The 20,810-nt window shown below is 57.6% G+C and overlaps 1 protein-coding gene across 1 annotated transcript; it reads right to left on the bottom strand.

Moving 5' to 3' along the window:
• Nucleotides 1-118: 118 nt before the first annotated feature.
• Rexo1 (RNA exonuclease 1 homolog) lies at nt 119-20,284 on the bottom strand. Its single transcript, XM_028771699.1, has 15 exons — nt 20,010-20,284; nt 7,821-9,553; nt 6,963-7,064; nt 6,224-6,437; nt 4,756-4,919; nt 4,293-4,424; nt 3,904-4,027; nt 3,190-3,303; nt 2,827-2,964; nt 2,545-2,658; nt 2,158-2,231; nt 1,832-1,942; nt 1,365-1,480; nt 1,022-1,281; nt 119-935 (listed from the first exon to the last, which is right to left on the bottom strand). Exons 1-15 carry the CDS (start codon nt 20,164-20,166, stop codon nt 847-849), a joined length of 3,642 nt encoding a protein of 1,213 aa, XP_028627532.1. The 5' UTR covers nt 20,167-20,284; the 3' UTR covers nt 119-846.
• Nucleotides 20,285-20,810: the final 526 nt, after the last annotated feature.

The raw sequence follows: 20,810 nt of genomic DNA, 5'->3' as shown, positions 1-20,810 counted from the left end.
ATGGGCCCACGGGACCACTTGGGGTGAAAAGTTGGTTTTGGCAAGGGAATCATTTCCATGTTTCCCGACCCTGGACAGGGGCCCATCTGGCCCCCAAAGCACCACACACTATGAAATCTAAAGTTCATACAAACATTTATTGTTCCTACTCACAGAGGGGGGCAGCGGCCCCCAGGATGACAGCCCAGAGGCCCTGGAAGGCTTCCAAGGGGCTGGCTTGGCTCTGAGGTTAGGGAGTCCTGATGGGCTGGGGTGAGCTCTGGAAGCTACCCCACAAGGCAGGGCAAACATCCAGGCCCATGGGACTGACCACATGGAGTTCAGCCCCTGGACCCCAGCGGCACCAGAGTCGGACCCCTCAGCTGAGGAGGAGGTGTGCAGGTCAGCAGGTTTAAATTAAAAATTAATAAAAATAACAGTATAAAGTAAAAAAAAGACAACCCCTGTCTCAAACCATGAGGGCTTGTCCTGTCACCTGCGTTATATACAAAGGAGCCGGAGGCAGAGCCCACTGTCTGGAGCGGCGGGCTGGGGGTACGGCTGGGGGCGCCTGACTGGGGCACAGAGGCTAGGCCAGCTCTGCCCTGGGCAGCAGCGGGGTCCAGGGGACAGGACTGGGGGAGGAGGTGGTGACATGTTGGATGGGCGTGGAGCTGGGCTGAGGGTCGGTCTCAGCCCCGGCTCTGGGCCGCTCACCGCAGACCTGCAGCGCGATCGTGGGGGGCGCATGGTCAGCTGTCATGTTTTATTACACAGTTTGAAAAGGGGCCGAGGGCATCGGGGGCCGAGGGGCGGGGCCGAGGGCAGCCAGGGGTGGAAGAGGGGGCGTGGTCATGTTGAACGGAGTCATCGCTTGGTCTTGGCATCTTCTCGGATCTTCCAGATGACAAGGTGCATACAGGCACTGGCGTCCTCGCTGGAGCTGTGCCCGTCCACTACAGGGCACACACGCTCAGCGCCTTCCTCACTTCCCAACCCCCCGTCCCCTCCCCTTTCCCCTCCCCGGGGCCGGGCTCCTCACCATTGTCCTGGATGATCTGTCTGAGGTAGTCAGCCATGAGGTTCCGCAGGGAGCGCTTATAGGGCAGGCCCAGGCGGTGTGGGAACAGCACAGATGTGTCCACCACAGTGCCATGGATGACCTTGAGAGCCAGCAGGTCGCTCTCCAGGCTGTGTCCGATGAGGATGGTGTCTGCGCTGAACATGCTCAGCAGGACGGCCTGCACGTCCCGCAGAGTGATGCTCGTGTCCACAAGGTCGGCCTCGGTCACCCCTGAGAACCTGCAGAGGGCCGGATGCAAGAGGGGCGTCGGGCCGGGCAGGACGGGAACGAGGCTGGGGTCCCGTGGTAGGCCGGGACACACCTGGTGTTGTAGTCGACAACTTCATTGTCAGGCTTGACAAAGGTGTCATACACGACCTGCATGTCTGTGTCCACGACTGTGACTCGGGTCAGCTCCAGGCCATATGTAGTGTAGGACTGAGAACAGGAGAGAGGTGGGCACCAGATGCAGCCAGCTTCTCGAGCCCATCTCCCCTGTGCAGCTAGCCACAGTTGCTGCGGAGACCCTGTCAGGGACACCACAGGAGCCACCAGGGCCAGAGGGAGCCACAGGCTGGGAACTCAGAGAACCCTTCCCAAGCAGGCTGTGACCCCTCTCTCAGGACATTAGCCCTAGTACAGACAGCAGCCAAAGCTGCGGTGGGTGCTGGCCATGGCCTTGCACCTCAGCTGCTCCTCTGCACCTCAGCTGCTCCCCTGACAGTTCTCAGTTGGCTTCCCTTCCTCACTGTCCCAGGGCATGCCCAGGTTCCTGGGACCCAGACTCACCATCTCACAGTCGAGGGCAAAGACCCCAGCATGGGCGTCTTCGGGCAGCTCCTTCTGGAAGGTGCGCACGAAGCCCTCCAGGTTCTCCTTCCGGCCATCCTGCACATGTTGCTGGGGAACGGGGGATGGGGATAAGCAGAGGGGCCAGCATGGCCATGCATGACTCTTGAAGAGTCCTGTGCCCTGGCTAAGGCCTGGGAGCAGGTGCCTGTGTCAGCCAGGAAGGGCTGGCAGGGGCCACATGGGGCCTGAGCACAGGACTCAACTGTGTCCCTCAATGCCAGTGCAGTAACCAAGAGCAGGGAGTGGCACACAGCAGGACTTACCTTGGCGACCTGACAGCCCACAGAGCCGACAGCAGCCGAGCAGCACATATACTGGGTCTCCCAGCCCCCAGCCACTGATGAGAGACAGCAATCATGTTCAGGGGCCCCAGCAGGGGAGCTGCCCACCCAGTCGGGGACAAGGACTCAGGGAAAGGATCTGGGCCACAGTGTCTCAAGCTGATGCAGGCCCAGGGAGGTCCCCACCCCGGGGGACACTGTAGGAGTGGGACGAGCAGAGCCTGTGCTCCGGAAGGAACATCTAGATTACAGAAGGCCAGGACTTGAGACAGGGGGTGGGGGGGGGGGGGGGGGGGTGAGATGGGCACGGAGCCCTCATGGCCAACAAGATGTGCGTGGGCATGGCTCTCAACAGCAGCCAAGCCTCACCTCGATTCCGCCGCAGCCGCCCCCAGTGGTAGTAACACTCCTCGCTGCGCACACAGCGGCCTGAAGAGGACACAAGGTACTCGGTGCCACAGCGACAACAGATTCTGCAGGAGGCTGTGTGTGAAAACAGACAGACAGGCAGACAGATGGACAGGCAGAGAGGCCAAGTGGGTGAGGGGCTGGCAACCCAATACCCCCCAAGCATGAAGAAGCGTCTGTCATGACAGCAGAGAGCTAACCACCCAGTCCTCCTGCCCAAAGCAGTGCTGGGAGGATACTCACGGTCCTTGGGCTTCTTCTCCTCAGCTGTGAAGATGACGGCGCCCCCTGGGCGCTCTGGGTGAGGGAAGGGGTAGCCATTCTCCCTCAGCTGCTCCTGAGTAAGCAGGTACTCCCTGAGGCGGCTGTACAGGGCAGTGCCTGCAGGGGCACTGGGTGTCAGTGCTGGCAGGGGAGGAGGGACAGACAGACAGACACACATGCAGGCATGTACACACACATTCATGCATGTGTGTGCGCACACACAGGGCAATCCCAGTGGGGACACCGGCTGTCAGTGCTGAACAGAAGGGACACTGACCTGACACTACAGAACAGACAGACAGACAGACAAGGACACAGGGAGCACGGAGGTCGCTATCTCACCTTTCAGCTCCTCTACCCGTGGGCTGCTGGGGCGGCTCAGTGAGAAGCTGGTTTTAGCTGCCAATTTGCCCCTCAGTACAACCTCATGGGACACAACCCTGCGGCCACTCGCTTCTAGAGGGAAGTACAGAAAAGCCAGGGAGGGGTCGGCCAGCGGCCACCTCAGCTACACCCCACTGCATGGACACCCCCACCTCAGCCTACAGAGTCCCAGCTGGGAAGGGGTCATGGGGCCTCAGGACAAGTCACCTAGGGCTCAGCAGCTCCCCCACTGAGTTCTGCTTGGACAGACCAGGCCTGCTATCCCTGAGGGAAGGTGTGGGACAAGGGTGGGGGTGGGGGGGCACACCGCAGCAACAAAGCAGACGACTAATGGGTTCTGAGGTGAGGAGAAACTAATGGGGGCGGGGGCTCACGCAGACGAGCATGTCACTGTGGGGGCTGTTTAATGGGCCTCTCGAGGGGATGTAATGAAATGTCTTAACCCTCTCTCCCTCCTTCCCTAGCTTACTGTGCAGCGCTCGCCCGCTCGCTCAGCCACTCACTGTGAAGAGGCTGTGGGGCACCATTAGTGGAGGGAGGGAGGAGGGAGGAGGCAGAGGGTACCTTAGGCAGTAGGCTGAGTGTGGGGACCCAGGGGCCATCCCTGCCGCTGAAGCCCATGTGCCGCCCTTCTCGGCAATACCCTCTGCACACACAGCTGCCCCAACTCACTGCTGAGGCTGGGCACGGCGTTGGGGACCAGGCCCCTTAGCTTCTTAAGAGTGTTCACGGCCACGTTCAGGTATATGTTCTTGCTGGGACTGCGGTCATACGCCACCTTTTCCTCGTTCAGGGCCTACATAAGACAGTGCTCAGCGTAAGGTCCTGGCAGAGCCTGGCACCCAGGAGCATGGGCAGTAGGCTCAGCTGCACTGGGAGGACAGTGGCCGGTGCAGGCCCAGCCTGTCACTCACGAGGACGTGGTACAGGCAGCCAGTGTGAACCAAGATGTGTTGAGGTGAGTCAGGAAGACAAACAGGACCTCCCCCGCTGAAGCTCAAGGCCACCATGGCCAGGGCCTGCAGTCCTGCCCTGTGAGGGGTGTGCACTCCAGGGCCCACCTTCTCGATGGCCTCCTGGTTGGACGAACAGAACTTGAGACACTCCTCGATGAACAGGTTGAGGTAGCGCTGGCGGACCACAGTGGGGACCTTGCCGCCAAATTCTTTTGGGATAACGGGCTTCTTTAGACTCTGGAGAAAGAGAGCAGGGTGTGAGGACACAGGGCCTCTGGGGAAGACAGGACTAGGCTAGCCAATGCATGAGCCCAGCTATGAGTTCCAGAGGGAGGGGCTGGGGGCATGACAGAGGGTGGAATCCTTCAGTGAGAGGCTGGAGGCTGGTCTGGCTGTAAGCACCTTGCCGTGTTTGTGTAAGCACTGGCTCGTTCTCAGTACTAGGAAACAGTACTGTGTTACATACTGTAACACAGACTCCTACTGGGGACAGTATGAGCAGAGCACAGCTCATGGTCTCTCAGAATCCTGCACGCAGGCCAGGGAGGCAGGCAGGAGCACAGGGTACCTGGAGTGACGGGCTGTGGGCCATGCGCTTGGGGGTGATGGTGGTGGTTGTCTTAGATGCCATCCCTGACAACGTGCGTGTCTTCAGTGGCTGGCTGCCAGGTTCGGGGCCGTGGGACACCTGGCTGCTGCTGGCAGGGAGCGCCCTCTTGGCACCTGTGGGGGCTGGTGGGGGACAGGGGACGTGAGTGCAGGAGGACAGCAGGCCCATGACGGAGCTGCGGAGCACCAGGAGGCTGCGGTCATTAAGTGTGAGCAGAACGCGCATCTCGCCGCGCAGCGGGGGCCGGGGCGCCGGGCTCGGGGTGCGGAAGGACATGGGGCTCTAGCTGCTCTGGGGCAAGGCCATGGAGGGGGGGGCGGACAATGCGGCTGTGGAGGCTGGCTCAGGCAATGCCGCGGTCGGGGCAGTCTGGCGAATGGTGGGGCGTGGTTGGGGCCTCTGCCACATGTTCCAGCCCCCAACTCCGAGACATTGACGTCTGAGGGGTAGCCCTGGCTCCAGGGCACAGGACCAGAGGGCCTGGGATGGCCCGGCCTGGTCATTGTGACAGGCCACCTGCCTGTCCCTGTAATGAGGTCACAAACCACACAGTCTCTGCCCTGGCAGGTGGTAGCCAGGGCTGCTCCCTGCATGGACATCACAGCCCGTCAACACAGAAGGAGGAAGGACTAAGACGAGTGACTTCTGGCCCTAGTCGGGGTCACTCTCTGGAGAGGACTCGGGGTCCAGACCAGGCTGGCCCTGCCATGCTTCCTGGAACCAAACCACCAAGGCTGTACTTGTACAGAGAGATTCCCCAGTGCACTCTCAGCTCTACAGGGAGGAGAGGACTCTCCAGTGCTTTCTTAGCCCCATAGGGTGGGGCACATCTGCATGAAGAACTGCCCGCCCTGTAAGCAGCCGAGACCAGGGGCACTGAAGCAGCTCAAGGTGGCATCGGAGACAAGGAGAACCCAGAAGTGGGACAGCCCCGAGCTCTGCGGCAGCTAGGGCCACGGGCATCCCCCAGGCGGTGTCCTAGCAGCCCAAGCAGGAGCCAGCGAGAGATGTGGCTGTGAGCTGTGGACATGAACAGAAACACAGACTCCAGGGTACTGAGGCCCTTCATGGGCAGGGAGCAGCACAGGTCCAGGAGCTCTTCCTGATCTGGCCCTGGCCCTGGCTCTCTGGGCAGGACGCACTCTCAGGCGCTCTGCTGGTAATGGGGCCGGCTGGGACCACCGCTCGGAGCTCACAGGACCATCCCATCCCCAACCTTCAAGCTGCTGTCCACTCCAGGTAAGCCCAGGTGAGCCCTACTGACGGTCCCTGGGCTGGGAGGGAGCAAGGAGGCTGCTCAGACCTTCCGGCCTTCTACTCCAGTCACCGAGGTCCTGGGAGGGTGCTCGAAGCCAAGTACAACAGAGTTCTCATAGCTGCACATGTCAAGGCAAGGGGTCCAAGAAGGGGTGGGGCCAGGACTTACTGGCAGCCAGTCGGGGGTTGGGTACATGAGCAATCCTCCTCTTCTCCCCTGGTGCTGAGATGCGCACAGAGGAAAGCCTCTCAGCTGGCCGTGGGGCACCCTGTAGCCAACCGGCGGAGTCTCTCTGTGCTTGCTGTGCTCGCCGGTAGCACACCTCCTGAGCAGTTGGGGGCCGTGCTGGGGTAGCCACAGGGGTCCTCTTTGGGGCCTCTGCCTGAAAGAGGATAGGTCCTAGAGCTGGCTCCAAGTCCAGACAAGCAGAGGAAGCAGAGGCAGGGCAGGGGGGCTCCCCTGGCTTCCGGAGGCCCCATTCCCACTTTCCCACTGCTCAACAGTGTTCTCTGTGGGACCCATGACCTGTCTACACTCATGTCTCCTTGAAGACGAAGCCTTCCTTGGAGATTTCATGGGGTGCCCCAAGCAGCAGGGATGTTTGGGGGGCCTACACTTGCCATCACACCCCCACATAGGCCTCTCCTAGCATCTGTCTTCCAGCCACACCTGAGGTAGCCTGGGCTCTGAGGCTGGACAGCCCACTCAACTCTAATACTCATGGGGATTTATCTCAGTCTTGCATGCACTGTTCCTGTGCCCAGGTCAAGCACAGACAGTCTAGGTGAGACAGCAAGCACTGGACACCAGCTTACCACAGGCCAGCAGCAGGGGTCCTCCACCGGACTGTGGTGGCAGGTCTCCTTCCTCCGGAGGCCCACCATGTATCCCCATATCTGGGTCTTACCTCCTTTCCTGGTTTGCAAAGGTGTGAGACCCTCCTCTTCTGCCCTGGGAACAAAGCGGTCAGGCCCGCATGCGTCTTCTCCTCGGCCTTCTCCTTGGGTGGCTGAAAACATACATGTACTCCTCAGTCTGGTTCTTCTGTGGGGCATGCCCCTGCTTTGCCACCAGACCTTAGATGGTTCTGTCAGTGAGAGCCCTACCGAGGGTCAGCGCCCTGTGGCTCAAGGCCGGCCCAAGCACCTGCCTCCCAGGCCTTGTGGACAGGAGGACCAGTGGGCGTGTCCCTGCTGCTGCCCCCACACCCAGCCCAGAATGACGGCTCAGATAGGGAATGCCAGTCAAGGGCATCCCGCAGGGCTGGTGCTGGAAGGAACTGGCCAAGTCCATCTTTCTTTGTTCAGGGTGAGCTCCCTCTGGTGGCCAGCATGGGGACATTAGAAGAAGGTACACCCAGATGGGTCACGGCTGGCCTGAGGAGAGGAAAGGGCTTTGAGGCTAGAAAGGGACCAGGAGCCAGGGGAGGGAAGAGGTGCAAGAAAGCCCGAGGAGTTGGGACAGGAGGTGGTGTGAGGCAGGAGGGGCGGGAGGGCCCGGTACCCCTTTGCCGGTCAGTCTGAACAGTCAGTCGGACGCTGCCACGGGAAGCCGGCTGGGTGGGCAGAAAGCCAGCATCCTCATTCTGGGCAAGGTGCAGGGGGCAGCGGCGGCCACCGAGGGTTCCTGAATTTTGAATGGAGTTAAGAGGCCGGTGCTGAAGGAGCGGCCCCTGCTTGGGTCACAGAGGCTGGAATCGGCTAGAGATGACCGTAGGACCAGTATCCCCTCGCAGGGCCTTCACCTGCCGGGCCAGCGCCCTCACCTGCCGGGCCAGCCGGCCCTTGTCCTCTGTCTTCACGCTGGTGGACTCGTTGAAGATCCGCAGACACTCCTCCATAGGGTCCACATCGAAGTCCACCTCCTTCTCCAGGGCCGAGTAGTCCACATCCTCCTCTGCACCCTGGCTGGCTCCCGAGGGCGAGGAGGAGGACGACAGTGGGGAGGGCGGTGCGGGGGACGAGGGCAGTACGGCCTTGAGACGCTTGGGCACCTTTGTCTCACCCAGGCCCAGGCTGGAGTCTGAGTCGGAGTCAGAGTCTGAGCTAAGGCTGGGCAGGGTCGGGGGCCAGACCCGGGGTGCTCCCGCTCCCAGGCCTGAGTCCTCCTCCTCACTCTCATCCCCAAATAGTTCGGCATGGCTCAGGGCCCGTTTCTTGAGCTTAGGGGTGTCCTGGGGGGCTCCTTCATCCAGGGAGCAGGCCTTGCGTTCCACTAACTTCCCAGACGGCATCTTCTTTGCACTGCCGCCCTTCCAGGCCAGAGGTGCACGGGAACCAGGCCCAGAGTCCTGGGGCCCCATGCTGGAGGAGTGGCCTGGCCTCCCTTTCCCTGAGCTAGCCGAGGTGGTAGCAGAGGATGGCTTTTTCTTGGTCCCTTCGGCCCCCTGGGCCTTCCCCCAGGAGCTACTGGCAGGCAGCTTCTTCCGGTCTGCATACACCTTTTCCTTCCCGCAGGGCCTGGCTGGGTCTTTCTCTTTCTTTTTGTCTTTCTTGCGCACCTTGTCCTTATGGCTGAGACTGGCTGGGGTCCCACTTTTCTTCTTCTTGGCTTTGCCCTCCTTGGGGACCCCAGGATCCTGAGAGGCTCTGGCTGGGGAGCTGGGCTTGACTGAGGGTGCTGTGTCCGGTGCTGCAGGAGGCTGGCCGAGGTCTACCACATCACACTGGACTGCCATCTCCTTGGTGCCCCGAAGGCCAGCCTCCTCATGCTCCGTGCTCTCCCTGGAGACAGGCTTCCCGGGTGCCTTGCTTTCGGGGTCAGCCCCTGCCTCAGGGCTGCTAATGTCAGCCTTAGGGGGGCTGGCCACGTCATCTTCTGAGTCTGAGAACCGGGCCTCACAGCCACCAAAAGGGTCGCAGGGCTTCTTGAGGGCAGGTGTGTATGGCTCAGCACCCCTGGAGCCCCGCGGCCGCTTGGTGGCCCTGTCATCCCTAGCACACGCCCTGCCAAGGTGCCGGGCAGAGTAGTTGGACAGTGGGTCATACTCTAGATCTGTTGATGGTTTTGAGCTATCCACCACGTACTTGCCACCGGACACAGGGCGGCCACAGCGGCGCGGCTGGCCCACAGCCTTGGGGACATACTCCAGGGCACCAGCACCTCCTGCAGCTCTGCCCTGAGCCCTGTCTGCAGGGACCAGTGAGTACTTGTGTCCTGGCTCAGTAGGGACGGCCAGTGGGGTGGGCTGATAGGCAGCATCTGGGCTCAGCAGGCCACCTGGAGTGTAAGTTAGGGCCAATGAGAAGGTGTCATCGTCATCCACGCTTGTGGCAGGGCTGCAAGGCGCCAGGGCGGAAGCCCCAGCACTATGCCCCCGTGCGGTCTCCAGGAGCTCCTGGTAGCGCCTCTGTTCCAGCTCCACCTCCCCACGGACAGCCTCAATGGCCTGGTTGACCAGTTCCAGCTCCAGCATGCCGTCACCCTGACCCAGAGCACCATTCTCACTCTGCACGGGAGGCTGAGGCAGCTCTGGGTTGTACGGGTCATAACCAAGCCCTGGAAGGGAAGAGAACACAGAAGAGCCACTGAGCTGGTCTGCTACAGATGTGCCGAGTAAGAGAGCCAGCCATTCAGAACCTACTGCATCCAGACTTGGGCCTCAAAGATCACCACCATGATGCTGTAACACCGCTGGCTGGGGTCCCCACCATGATGCTGTAACACCGCTGAGGTGTGTGTGGCTGGAGTACTGCTGGGGACATACACACTTCATCCCCAGCACCACATGTACCAGTGTGGAGGTACATCACCCCAGCTCTAGGAAAGTACAGGCAGGAGGATCAGGAGCTACATAGTAAGTTCAAAGCTAGCCTGAGCAACATGGATCCTATGTCAAAGAGGGTGCAGAAAGACAGGTTCCCTGGAGACCACTAAGGTGGACAGGTTACCCATAGGGCCCAGCAGGAATCAAACAGTGCAAGGCTCTGGACTGGCCTGCAACACCACCCCCGGCCAAGTGCACGTAGGTTGAACCGGCAGCCTTGGCAGGCTCAGGTTCACGCTGTGTCGTTGTGACTGGCTCAGGGTCTCTCTGCTAGAAAGGTCAGCTCAAACTCCTGGTTAAGTAGATCCTCCTGGCTCTACTTCCCTAGAGCTTAGATCACAAAAATGCAGCAGCACACCGGCTTTAAAGTGTGGCTCTGGAGCCGTTGCTCAGCCCTCACCATGGAGCCAGCACCCGGCCCTTGATCGCTGGGAACTGGCTCTAATGCTCTGTCTTATTCCGGCTCCCAAAAGCCTCACTTCCAGACCTGAGGCTCCCTGCCCCAGAGGCCTTCACTGATGGTAAAGAACTGCCATGCAGCCAATGGGTGGGCAGGGAGACGGGCGGACTGTAGACTGCGCAGGCAGGGGACTGAGAAAGGGGAGGAGGGGGAAATCGGCGTGACCGACGGAGAAGGATCAGGTCAGATCTAAGAGCTGCAGGAGAGAAACCATCCAACAGTGTAGGTGGAAAGGGAATGTGGCCCAGAAGGTAACAGGGCAGCAAAGATAAAGTATAGATTTAGAAGGTGGTAAGCCAGGAATACTGAAGGGAAGTGTGTGGTAGCCACAGGGAGGTTTAGAAGTGCTGACCATTGAGCTAGTCAAGGCATATCAGAGTGTGTGTGTGTGTGTGTGTGTGTGTGTGTGTGTGTGTTTCATTTGAGAATCCAGAGAGCTCTTGGGCAGGTCAGCGTGCACTGCAAGGAGCCAAAGCGGCCTAACTCACTGTGGAGCCAGCACCTGAACCTCCTGTGCCTAACTTCTTCATGGAGTACCTTGAAGGGGACGGGCTGGAGACACTTCCTACCCCACAGCAGGAAGTTTACAACCTACAAGTCCAGTCCAGGTGATGTGACGCCTCGGCCTCCATGGGTACCTGCACTACACCCACACAGTCACCTACAGAATTAAAAGGAAAAATCTTGCACATGATGAGGAGACAAATAGAGGAGCCTACTTGTCCTGAAAGTCAAGGGAAGGGAGCCTCTGCTGCCGAGAGATGAGCTGGGACAGAAGGCTCACAACGAGCCTCGCAAGGATGCACTGACCTGTGAAAGGAATCAGGGAAAATTGGGAAACAACTTCTCTGGACTTTCCCTTAGTTATTTGATGTAAGATTTCATGTGGCACAGTCCTAGCCAGCCTGGATGGACACCTGAGGGTGACCTTGAACTTCTGATCCTCCTGCCTCCACTTCCCAGGTGCTGGGGTGACCCAGGGTGAGATTCCAGGTGTGACTGGGCTGGGATCTTAGAAAGTAACACTCTAAGGGTTGGAGGCAGTGGGCCAGCCATGCAGGAGGCTGAGACAGGAGGATTGGAAGTTCAAGGCCATCTTAGGCTAACAAAATACAGTCTCAAAAGAAACTTGCCTGGCACACCCAAAGCCCAAAAGCAGGGGAGGGAGGGAGGGATGAAGAGGGGAGAGAGGGAAAACTTAAAAACAAAAGCATTCAACCACGGTTGAACTAAATATTGCACCCAGAGCCCATTGCAAACAATGCCCTGTGTGAACACAGAGGGCACTAGAAGGGAAGATCCCCAAATGCCACACACACACACACACACACACACACTGACACACTCTTTGTTATTTGAGAGTGGCTGTTCTGTTTACTGGAGGCTTTCCAAGGGGCGGTCACACAGCAGCTTGGAGTCAGTCCTCTCCTTCCAACACGTGGCTTCCAGGGACCCATCTGGGTGGCTCTGGTTTGATAGCAAGTGCTAAGCCATCCAACAGGCCTTTTTGTTTGCTTGTTTCTTTGAGACAAGTCTTACTTTAGCTCAGGCTGTCTGGCGATCCTCCTGCCATAGCCTCCCAAATGCTGAACTAACAAGTGTGACCCACCATGTTGTCAAGTCCATGGACTCTGAGGACACATCCTCAGATGTGTTCTGGCTGTCTGCAGCTCAAACATGGGCACAGGCCCTTGAAGTGGTGACCTAAACTTGAGGGACCCACATGAAGGTGTCTGGCAGTGCCCCACCCTCCTCCTGAGGTAGTTTCTGGGGACCTTGTGAAGGCTTGGAAGACTCCTCAGGGACTCAGGGAACATGGAGGGGAAGAGTATGCCACAGGTAACAGGGTAGCCAGAGAGGCTCTCGAGTCACTAGGGAGACGGGCTCTGGGGAGCTTGTTTACTGCGAGGGGAAGACATCCCACACTTGGTCAGCATCATAAGGGCTTCAGTCCCAGACTCAAAACCGAGGGGGCAGCAGCCACCAGCATCTGTGTACTGTTAGACGATGGACTCACTCCACGTGAGCGGCCATCGCCAGGCCTTCCTCAAAGCTGGGTGATGGACTGCAGCCTCCAGCTGAGAACCAGAATGACCCCAAGTTGCTGTTAAGTATTTTTGTCACACACACACACACACACACACACACACACACACACTGTAGGATTGATACCAGGAGCATTGTGCACACCTATTATACTAGGACTTGGGAGTCTGATACAGAAGGATCACACCATCATCCTGGGCTTCATAATGAGATGGTGTCAAACAGTAAGACAGGAGGACTGCAGAAGGAAGACAGGTCCTTCTGTGCAAACGTGGATGCTCCTTGGGAGACGGGCTGGGCCACACAGATCACTGATGCGTGCAAAGGTTATCTTCGTGGAAATCCTCCACCTACAGGGAAGGGTCCTGAGCCCCAGGTCAGGCAGTGGTGGGTGGTCCATCGCTGCCCAACTAGCCCTATGGACAGAGTGCAGAATAGGGCACTGGGTCCCCAGGCTGAAGCGGCACCTGGCACGGGCTCAGCCTGCCCATGGGAGGAGTTACCCAGACAGACAAGCAGATTTTTCTGGGTAATTCCTTCCACAAAGCTGTCTAGACCTCTGACAGGCAACATCGAATTGAGCTGCTCTCCTGACAACAGGAAGTCAGCCCTTGGGCAGCACCAGCACCCAAGGTTTCTGCTCAAGGCCAAAAGGCTGATAAAGGCCAAGAGACTGCTCAGGGCCCAGCCCACTGAGTGCTCCGATAAGAGAGCTCCCAGCTCTGGAGGAGGAGGAGGATGCTCCTCAGACACGACTGAGAGGAGGAAAGGCGACAGTGGGCAGGGCAACGGGTGCTAGGGTGGGGGCTCTGGGAGCACTGGTCCACTCTGGGCTGTCTCATATGGGTTCTGACAGGCACGGTCCTGAATGCCAGTCTCACAGTAGATGACCACGCAGCCCAAGGTCTCCACAGAGGACTGACCCCTCTCCTAGGCTGACCCTGTCCACCCTACACTGGGATCCAGGCATTCCCCTCAGCTCAACACCACTGGATACACAGGTCACCTGAGCAGGACCAAGCTCCAAGGTCGCCTGCGGTGACTCGGCAGAGACCACACACATCTGGCAGCAGGTCACCAGAGCACTATAGGAAGCGCACACAAGTGTGAGACTCGGCCACAGCAGAGGAGCAGGCGAGCCGAGGGAAGTGCTGCCTAGCCTCGTAATGGGTACACAGCCAGTTGGACCCTATGAGGACACCACTAAGCAATGAGCCCAGGATTCCTGTCTCCCCAGGTCATCTTCCAGAGCCTTCTCTTGCCACAAAACCAGCCCTGCAGGTGCCAAGGGCTTCCAGGTAGGTGGAGCCGCTAAGCCGCAAGAGGACAGCCTCCTGTGTGCCTAAGACGCTGGGCTCTCTACAGCAGGAACAGGCATGGAGCCTCTATTAACATCCACCAGTGCAGAAGAGGAGCTGAGAGGGAAGGCAGCCGGGCCACATGCTAAGATCATCCTGGAGCAAGGCTACAGGTAGCCTTCCTTTCCCATGGTCCACAAGGGCTGTGATGTATACTTTCCAGTCCAATAAAGAAAATTCCCTAAGACCTGGCCTCCCACTGGATCCCAATGGAGATGGCCAGGGCCCCTCTGCCCCATCCTAGCCTGACACCAACAGAGAGCCAGTCAGGATGTCTCCCAGGCCCAAGCTGCCCCTGACCAGAGCTCAGGCTGGGAACTGAGGGCCCTGCATCTCCAGAGGAAGAGCATGCCGGCCAGTGTTACATGAACATGGTTTTTTGTCACTTGTCATGGAGGCTGGTGGGGTGATGTGAGGCTTTCAGAGGGCAAATGCAGCTGTACCCCCCACCACCGCACGGGACGCTTTCTGTCAGAACTAAGGCAAAGTCCCCAACCAGGCTCTCTGGGACTCAGGTCTGGGACCTGTCCCAGTGCCACCTCGCATTCAGTGGGCGGCTCTAGGACCTCGGTCTCACAAGCCCTCAGATGAACAGCTGACCGCAGCTGCAGGAGCCCTGCTAAGAGGAAAACCGGGGGGCGGGGGGAAGGCTCGGCCCCATCTCCTCCACTACACGAGACAGTCTCCAGGCCAACGAGTGCAACTTTAGAGGCACCCTGACCTTTCTAGAAGGCTGGATATCAAATCAGCATGCCAGCAGGGAGTCCTGTGGGCACCTCCCAGACATTGGACAAACTCATACTGGCCTTCAAAACCCAGTTTTCAGCTCCTGAGTTCAATTCCCAGCAACCACATGGTAGCTCACAACCATCTGTAATGGGATCTGATGCCCTCTTCTGGTGTGTCTGAAGACAGCTACAGTGTACTCAAAGGCATAAAATAAATCTTTAAAAAAACAAACAAGCAAATCCAGTTTTGGAGCTGTCTGACAAGAACCTGCCTCCCCTCAGCCCCCAGCTACTCTATCCCTGAAGCAGAGCCAGTGTGCTTGCCCACCTACCCTCTCCCCACAGAGTCCCACAGGTGCATGCTGAGTCAAGAATGGCCAGAGAGCCTCAGGGCCTCAGGGCACATCTGTCCAGATCACTGCCACCCCAGAGTTTCTACAAAGTGAGGCCACCACCTACTCACAGCACTCCCAGAGTACTGTGGGGCACAAATCCATCCTTAAAGAGTGGTTGTTTGCAGAGAACACTGGAGCACCGGGGCACCCAGGGACAAGCCACCTTCAAGAAGTGAAGCCCTAACCCTCTCCCATGGGGCTCCTGCCTGACTGCCACAGGTCCTCTTAAGACTGAGCATGAAGGGAAGGAGCCCTCGGAGAGGCCAGCTCTCTGAGTCAGGAACCTGCCAGTTCCTCGCCTGTGGGAAGCCATGGCAAGGCCTCGCTCCTGGCAAACACTCGCCCTTGGCTCGCCTACCTGCTATTCTTTCTGTTTAGAATCCTGGTAACGGGCGGTGGTGGCGCACACCTTTAATCCTAGCACTTGGGAGGCAGAGGCAGGTGGATTTCTGAGTTCAAGGCCAGTCTGGTCTACAGAGTGAGTTCCAGGACAGCCAGGGCTACACAGAGAAACCCTGTCTCGGAAAAAAAAAAAAAAAAAGAACCCTGGTAACGGCAAGGCTCTGTGAGAACCACAGGTACAACCTAGTTAGACCCCACAGCTGCAGCCAGCTTCCTCCACCTGCAAAGCCCCCTTTCCCTTCCTGGCCCTCCCCATACCCTGTTTTCAGAGTATATAACCAGTGTGACCAATCAAATCTTGGCCAGCTTGATCAGACTTCTTGACTTGCTGTGCCTCCTTATTTTCTCATGCATCTCGGTCCTCTCCACAGGGTCTGGGGGTCCCACTTGATTGTCAAGCTGGACTGGACACTCACCCCTGTCCTAGACAGGCTCAGCCCAATGCACCTGCACCTGGGGCTCCTCCCTCTATGGGAAGGTGTCCTGGGACAGGCTGTCAGCGGCAAACGCCTACTGCAGCTGCCCCTGTGCCAGCAGTCATCGGAAATCCCAAGTCCCTTATATAAAGGACACCAGGACAGACAAGCCACAGACTCAGTCAAGAGGGTCGGGGTAAGGACGCCTGGCTGAGTATGCCACACCCTAAGTGGCCACAACGAAGGCAGAGGAGCCATGAATGGGGCAGACGTGAAGCAGAGGCAGGCTGGCACTGGGCACGTGTGGCAGCTGAGCAGCTGAGTCAGCGTCCTGAACCCCATGTTGCTTATTTATATAGGGGTGCCCATCTGCCCTCCAGGCCACCTTCCCCGGCAACAGTGGCCAGTGGAACCCGCTGCTTACCACCAGCAAGGTAGCCAACGAGTGCAGCCCTGATGCTCTCTCCGGCCAGAGCTGGGCCTGGAAGGGGTGGACGAGGAGAACGTTCACCATACACAGGACAGCACCACTCCAAACAGAATCATGGTGTGCGTGCTACTGTCTGTTAGAGGGCAACCAGGGCCTTGTGCCTCACAGACCAGTGCACAGATGTCTCCAGGCATACACAGGGCCAACTATCACCGACAACCATGCTGTGGGCTGCAGCACCCCCTGCTGGCGCCTCCTGGAAAACGGGTCTTTCTCTGGGAAGGAGCCCAAGTGGCAGGAGTCCCACTGTCCCTAGGCTGCTTAGACAAGGAAAGCCAGTCCCAAAGCCCCTGTGTCCCCAAGCAGTGCACCAAGCCTGGTCTAACAGGTCAACGGGCAGTCACAGGTCTCATGTGTGGTGGCAGAGCTCAGTGGAGAGGGGCCAGGCACTGAGGCCCTCCAGGCTCAGAAGGAACTTGGCCTTAGCCACAGTCACGGTCACTTTCTTGTCCCCACTCTCTCTGCCCCAGGAACACTGTCCTCCTATTGAACAAAGCCTATTCCTTCTAAGAGCCCCACTGCCACTGCTCTAGATGCCCCCTTGGCACCCACACTGTCACAGGGAACAACCCAGGCTGGAACCACCAGCACCTCACTCCTGGCTGCCACCCATACCACACTGCTGGGGGTCTCAGATGGAGGTTCCAGGGCCTTGAAGACATTGGGGAGGGGTCGTTAACGCTCTGGCTCAGACACCCTAATTTCTCATTTCCGTTCTTCTCACTCCGCCTCCCTTGGAAGGGACAGCAGCTGTGCCAGGGCACGGGCTCTGTGAGGGCCACTGTGCCAGGGCCTCCATGTACACCGGCCAACAGGAATCTAGAGAGAAACTCAAGGGCCAGCCTTGCCACTCATGGAGGTCACCACCAAGGAACCACCCACCCATGCCACAGCTCCAACCTCCCTCACAGGCACGAGAAGCAGACGGCCTTTGTCCCTCAGCCTGCCTCCCCTCCTCAGCACTCAGCACCTCAGCAGGGTTACCACGTACCCAGCTGAGAAAAGGCAGCTAGCTTCCATTTGCAGCTCTGAGCCACTGGAGGCCAGCCACATGTGGATTTGCTTTACTGTGGGCACAAAGACCATGGAGGCCTACTCCAACATGCCCAAAGGATGCCACCAAGGTTGAGCCACTGGGTCCATATCCTAATCCAGGGCATGCCAGGCCCAGGCCTCCTCAGAGGTGCACCTTCTGCTGCAGTGCACTGAGGAGGGGGCAGCATTGTCCCCAGAGCAGGAAGGGCAGGAATGGACATTGCCTGAGGTCCAGAACACCAGGAGATGGCACCAGGAGATGGGAACGAAGCACCTTTCCCTGGGGGACTGTCAGGCACACAGAGCAGCACCAGACCCCAAACATGACCTTCTGGGGGAACCAAGTGACCAGCTGTGGCACAGGATAGCACAGGAAGAAGAGAATGAGAGGAAAGTCGAGGACCTGACAATGCTCAGAGGCAGCACAGTACTGGGCACAGCTCAGGACATGGCTTCCATCCCCGAACAACAAAAAGGAAGTAAACTTTAAAAGCCAGGATGTCAGCTTAGTGGTGGGAGTGTGCACACCTTTGATCCTAGTGCTCTGGAGACAGAGGCAGGAGAATCTCTATGAGTTCGAGGCCAGCCTGGTCTACAGATTGAGTCCAGGACAGTCAGGGCTACAGAGAAACCCTGTCTCAAAAAAACAAAACAAAATCCCACAGAACAACAACAGAAGGGCGAGAGGCAGCTCAGAGGTTAAGAGCACTGGCTGCTCTTGCCAAGGTCTGAAGTCCGTCCCTGCCACTGACGGCTGAAAGCATACAACTGCCTAGACATCCAGATCCAGGGACCCTACGTCGTCCTCTGGCCTCTGCAAACACAGCAAGTCAGACACACATATACAGAGGCATGAGTCTGGAGGAAACAACAGAAAGACACTGCATGTCACCCAAGCCGGGCACTGCAGCCTGAGATGACAGCTATACCAGGTCCTCGGTGCCCACCCTGCCCCTGCGCTGAAATCTGCAAAGCTGTGTACTTCCTCTTCCAAAGCAATTTCCCTAGCACTTGGGCTGGGTCCACCGCTGACCCCACAACAACACTAGTGGCCAGATGATGACCCTAACCACCAAGCTGGGAGCTGTTCAAAGACCACTTGCAGGTGTCCTAAGCCAGTGCATGTGTAAAGACAGACTAAAAACAAAAGATGTGGCAGTTCATGCCCGGCCCTCAAACGCTCAAGAGGGCAGAGGCACAAAGATTACTTCTAGTTCAAGGCCAGCCTGGGCTACACAGTGAACCCATCTATCCATTGAGAATATTCAAATACAAAAAAATAAGCAAATCTTTATTTTAAAAAAAGTCAACAGCTTGAGGGAGAGTGGTATCTAAAATGAACCTGGGCCCTGGAGATCAAGTCAGTGGTGAAGCTCTCACACAGAGGTCTGTACCCCATCCCCAGTGCTTCATCAAAACAGCTGCGGAGATGATGCCCTGTCATGACAACCAGAGGACCACAGACTCAAGGTCATCATGGGTCACACAGACTCCGAAGCAAACCTATAAACTACATGAGAGCTACCTGAAAAATGCACTACATATGTGTGTGTGTCTGTGTGTGTGTGTGGTTTAAAAAGGGGAAGCACTCGTAAGGAACAGAGACCACCAGAGGTCTAAATGGTACTCTATTCAACAACCCCGTCTCTTCAGCCTTCTCCTCCTAACTACCTGTCTGTTGTATTTAGAGAAGGCCACATACATAACACAGGCTGGCCTTGAACCCAGAGATTCACCTGCCTCTGCCTTACAAAATGCTGGAATTAAAGGTGTGCACCAATATGCCTGGTTGAAATGCCACTTTTTAAAGGTTTTTTTTTTTTTTTTTAATTTCATCTATATGAGAGTTTGTCTGGGTGTATGCATTTGCACCATACATGGCTGGTGCCTGGAAGCCAGAATGCAACAGGTGCCCTGGAACTGGGGTTACAAAGCAGCCATGTGGATGCTGGGAACCCAACCCAGGGCCTCTGCAACAGTAGCAAGCATGCCCCCCACCCCTCAGACAGGGGTCTCACTGTCTATGGATTTCTGGAGCAAGTCTTCATATATAGACCAGGCTAGACTCAAATGCAGAGGTCCACCTGGCTGTGCCTTCAGAGAGCAGGGACTAAAGTATGCACGCAGCATGCTCAGCCAAAAGCAGCAAGTGCTCTTAAATCTGAGCCATCTCTCTAGCCTCCACAATGTCTTCTTTAATGCAATGGAAATCCCCTGGGTTGGGTTAGGGTCATCCCAGAACCCAGTAGGTTGCAGCTTGAGGGTCCTGGGTCCCAAACTATCCTACAACAGCAAAAACAAACGAAAGACAAATAACATAACAAAATCTTAATTTCTCCCAATTTCTGTTCTCTAATACAATACCTCCTCCTACACAATACCTGATCCCTAAGACCTTCTTAAAATATGCCATCACACTAATCACTGCGACATGCTCCCTGCCAACCTGGAAGTCTACACCCGTCGTAGGCAAGGAGGTTTTCCACTCGACAAACAGCATGTGCCCCTATGGCCTTGTGCATCCAACTACTGGAGACAGTGAGGGGCCTCGCCCCAGGAAACTGTCGTGATCAAAAACAAGGTATGTCGCAAGACAGGAGGGAATGATATCTCGTTAGGAAGAAGGTGAACGGAATGAGGACCGGAGGAGTTGCGCCAAGTCCCCTACTTTGGCGACTCGGTTGCACGGTTTCTCCCTCCATCGTGTCGGTCTTTACGTTTTACTTAGTGACCAGAGAGGTCTAGACACTTGCACAGCATCGCGAGGGACGCGATCTGACCGTGTGTGGTCTGGCTGAGCAAGGGAAATACGTAGCACGGGCGGGCTGGGGAACAGAGCGCGATCCTACGGGCTTTACCTGCTGCGGGAGACGCTGTGCCGCCGCTACCGGGAGCGCCGGGACCCCGAGCTCCTCGGTGCCGGAAGTGGCAGTAGGGCCGCCGGCAAGGCCCCCCGGGAGCTCCCGCCCAGTATGGGCAGTCGATGGAGCGGAAGAAGCCGGTAGATCGTAGCATGGTCCGTTCCGCAGCGGGGCCCCGGCCCGGAGATACCCGGGACCCCGGGACCCCTCTTCACACTCGCCCCGGAGGCTTCCGCTCGCGCTTTTCGGACCCCGCCGCCGCCGCCATCTTGCCCCGAGGCCCCCAGAGGCCCCCGGGACGCTGTCGCTAGGGACGCCGGGAAGGGCTGACCGAAGTGCGCCTGCTTAAAATGTCGGCTCCCGCGGAATTGCAGCAGATGAAAGACCCAAAGCTTAGGACAAGAGAAGCTTTAAAGAACGCGTAATTATATGCGTCTGGTTTCTGAGACTCTTTCAGCACCGGACTTTCGCAGGTACAGCCTCGCCATCTTGAGCCTCAGGCCCCTGAGAAGCCTGGGCTGTCTAGGGCGCGCCTGACTGAAAATGCACCGGGCTCTCGGCTGTATTTTCTGGGCACAGACTAGACTTCTTTGCATTTCGCTACATAAGGTCTTCGTGCGCCCTCCGGAGGACAAGGAGAGTGTTACGGCCAAGTTTTGTTTTGTTTTGTTTGTTTTGTTTGATTTAGGATTTACTTTTTAATTCTATGTATGTGCAACGTGAATGTTTCTGATTCTCGCTGAAGTCAGAAAAGGACTTCGGATCCCCAGAAATTGGAGCTACACATGGTTGTGAAGG

This window comes from Grammomys surdaster, unplaced genomic scaffold (assembly GCF_004785775.1).
Source record: "Grammomys surdaster isolate TR1022 unplaced genomic scaffold, NIH_TR_1.0 209, whole genome shotgun sequence".
In the NCBI taxonomy this organism is placed as follows: domain Eukaryota; kingdom Metazoa; phylum Chordata; class Mammalia; order Rodentia; family Muridae; genus Grammomys; species Grammomys surdaster.
The sequence above is the reverse complement of the archived record's forward strand: the minus strand, read 5'-3'. Positions and strand labels throughout refer to the sequence as shown.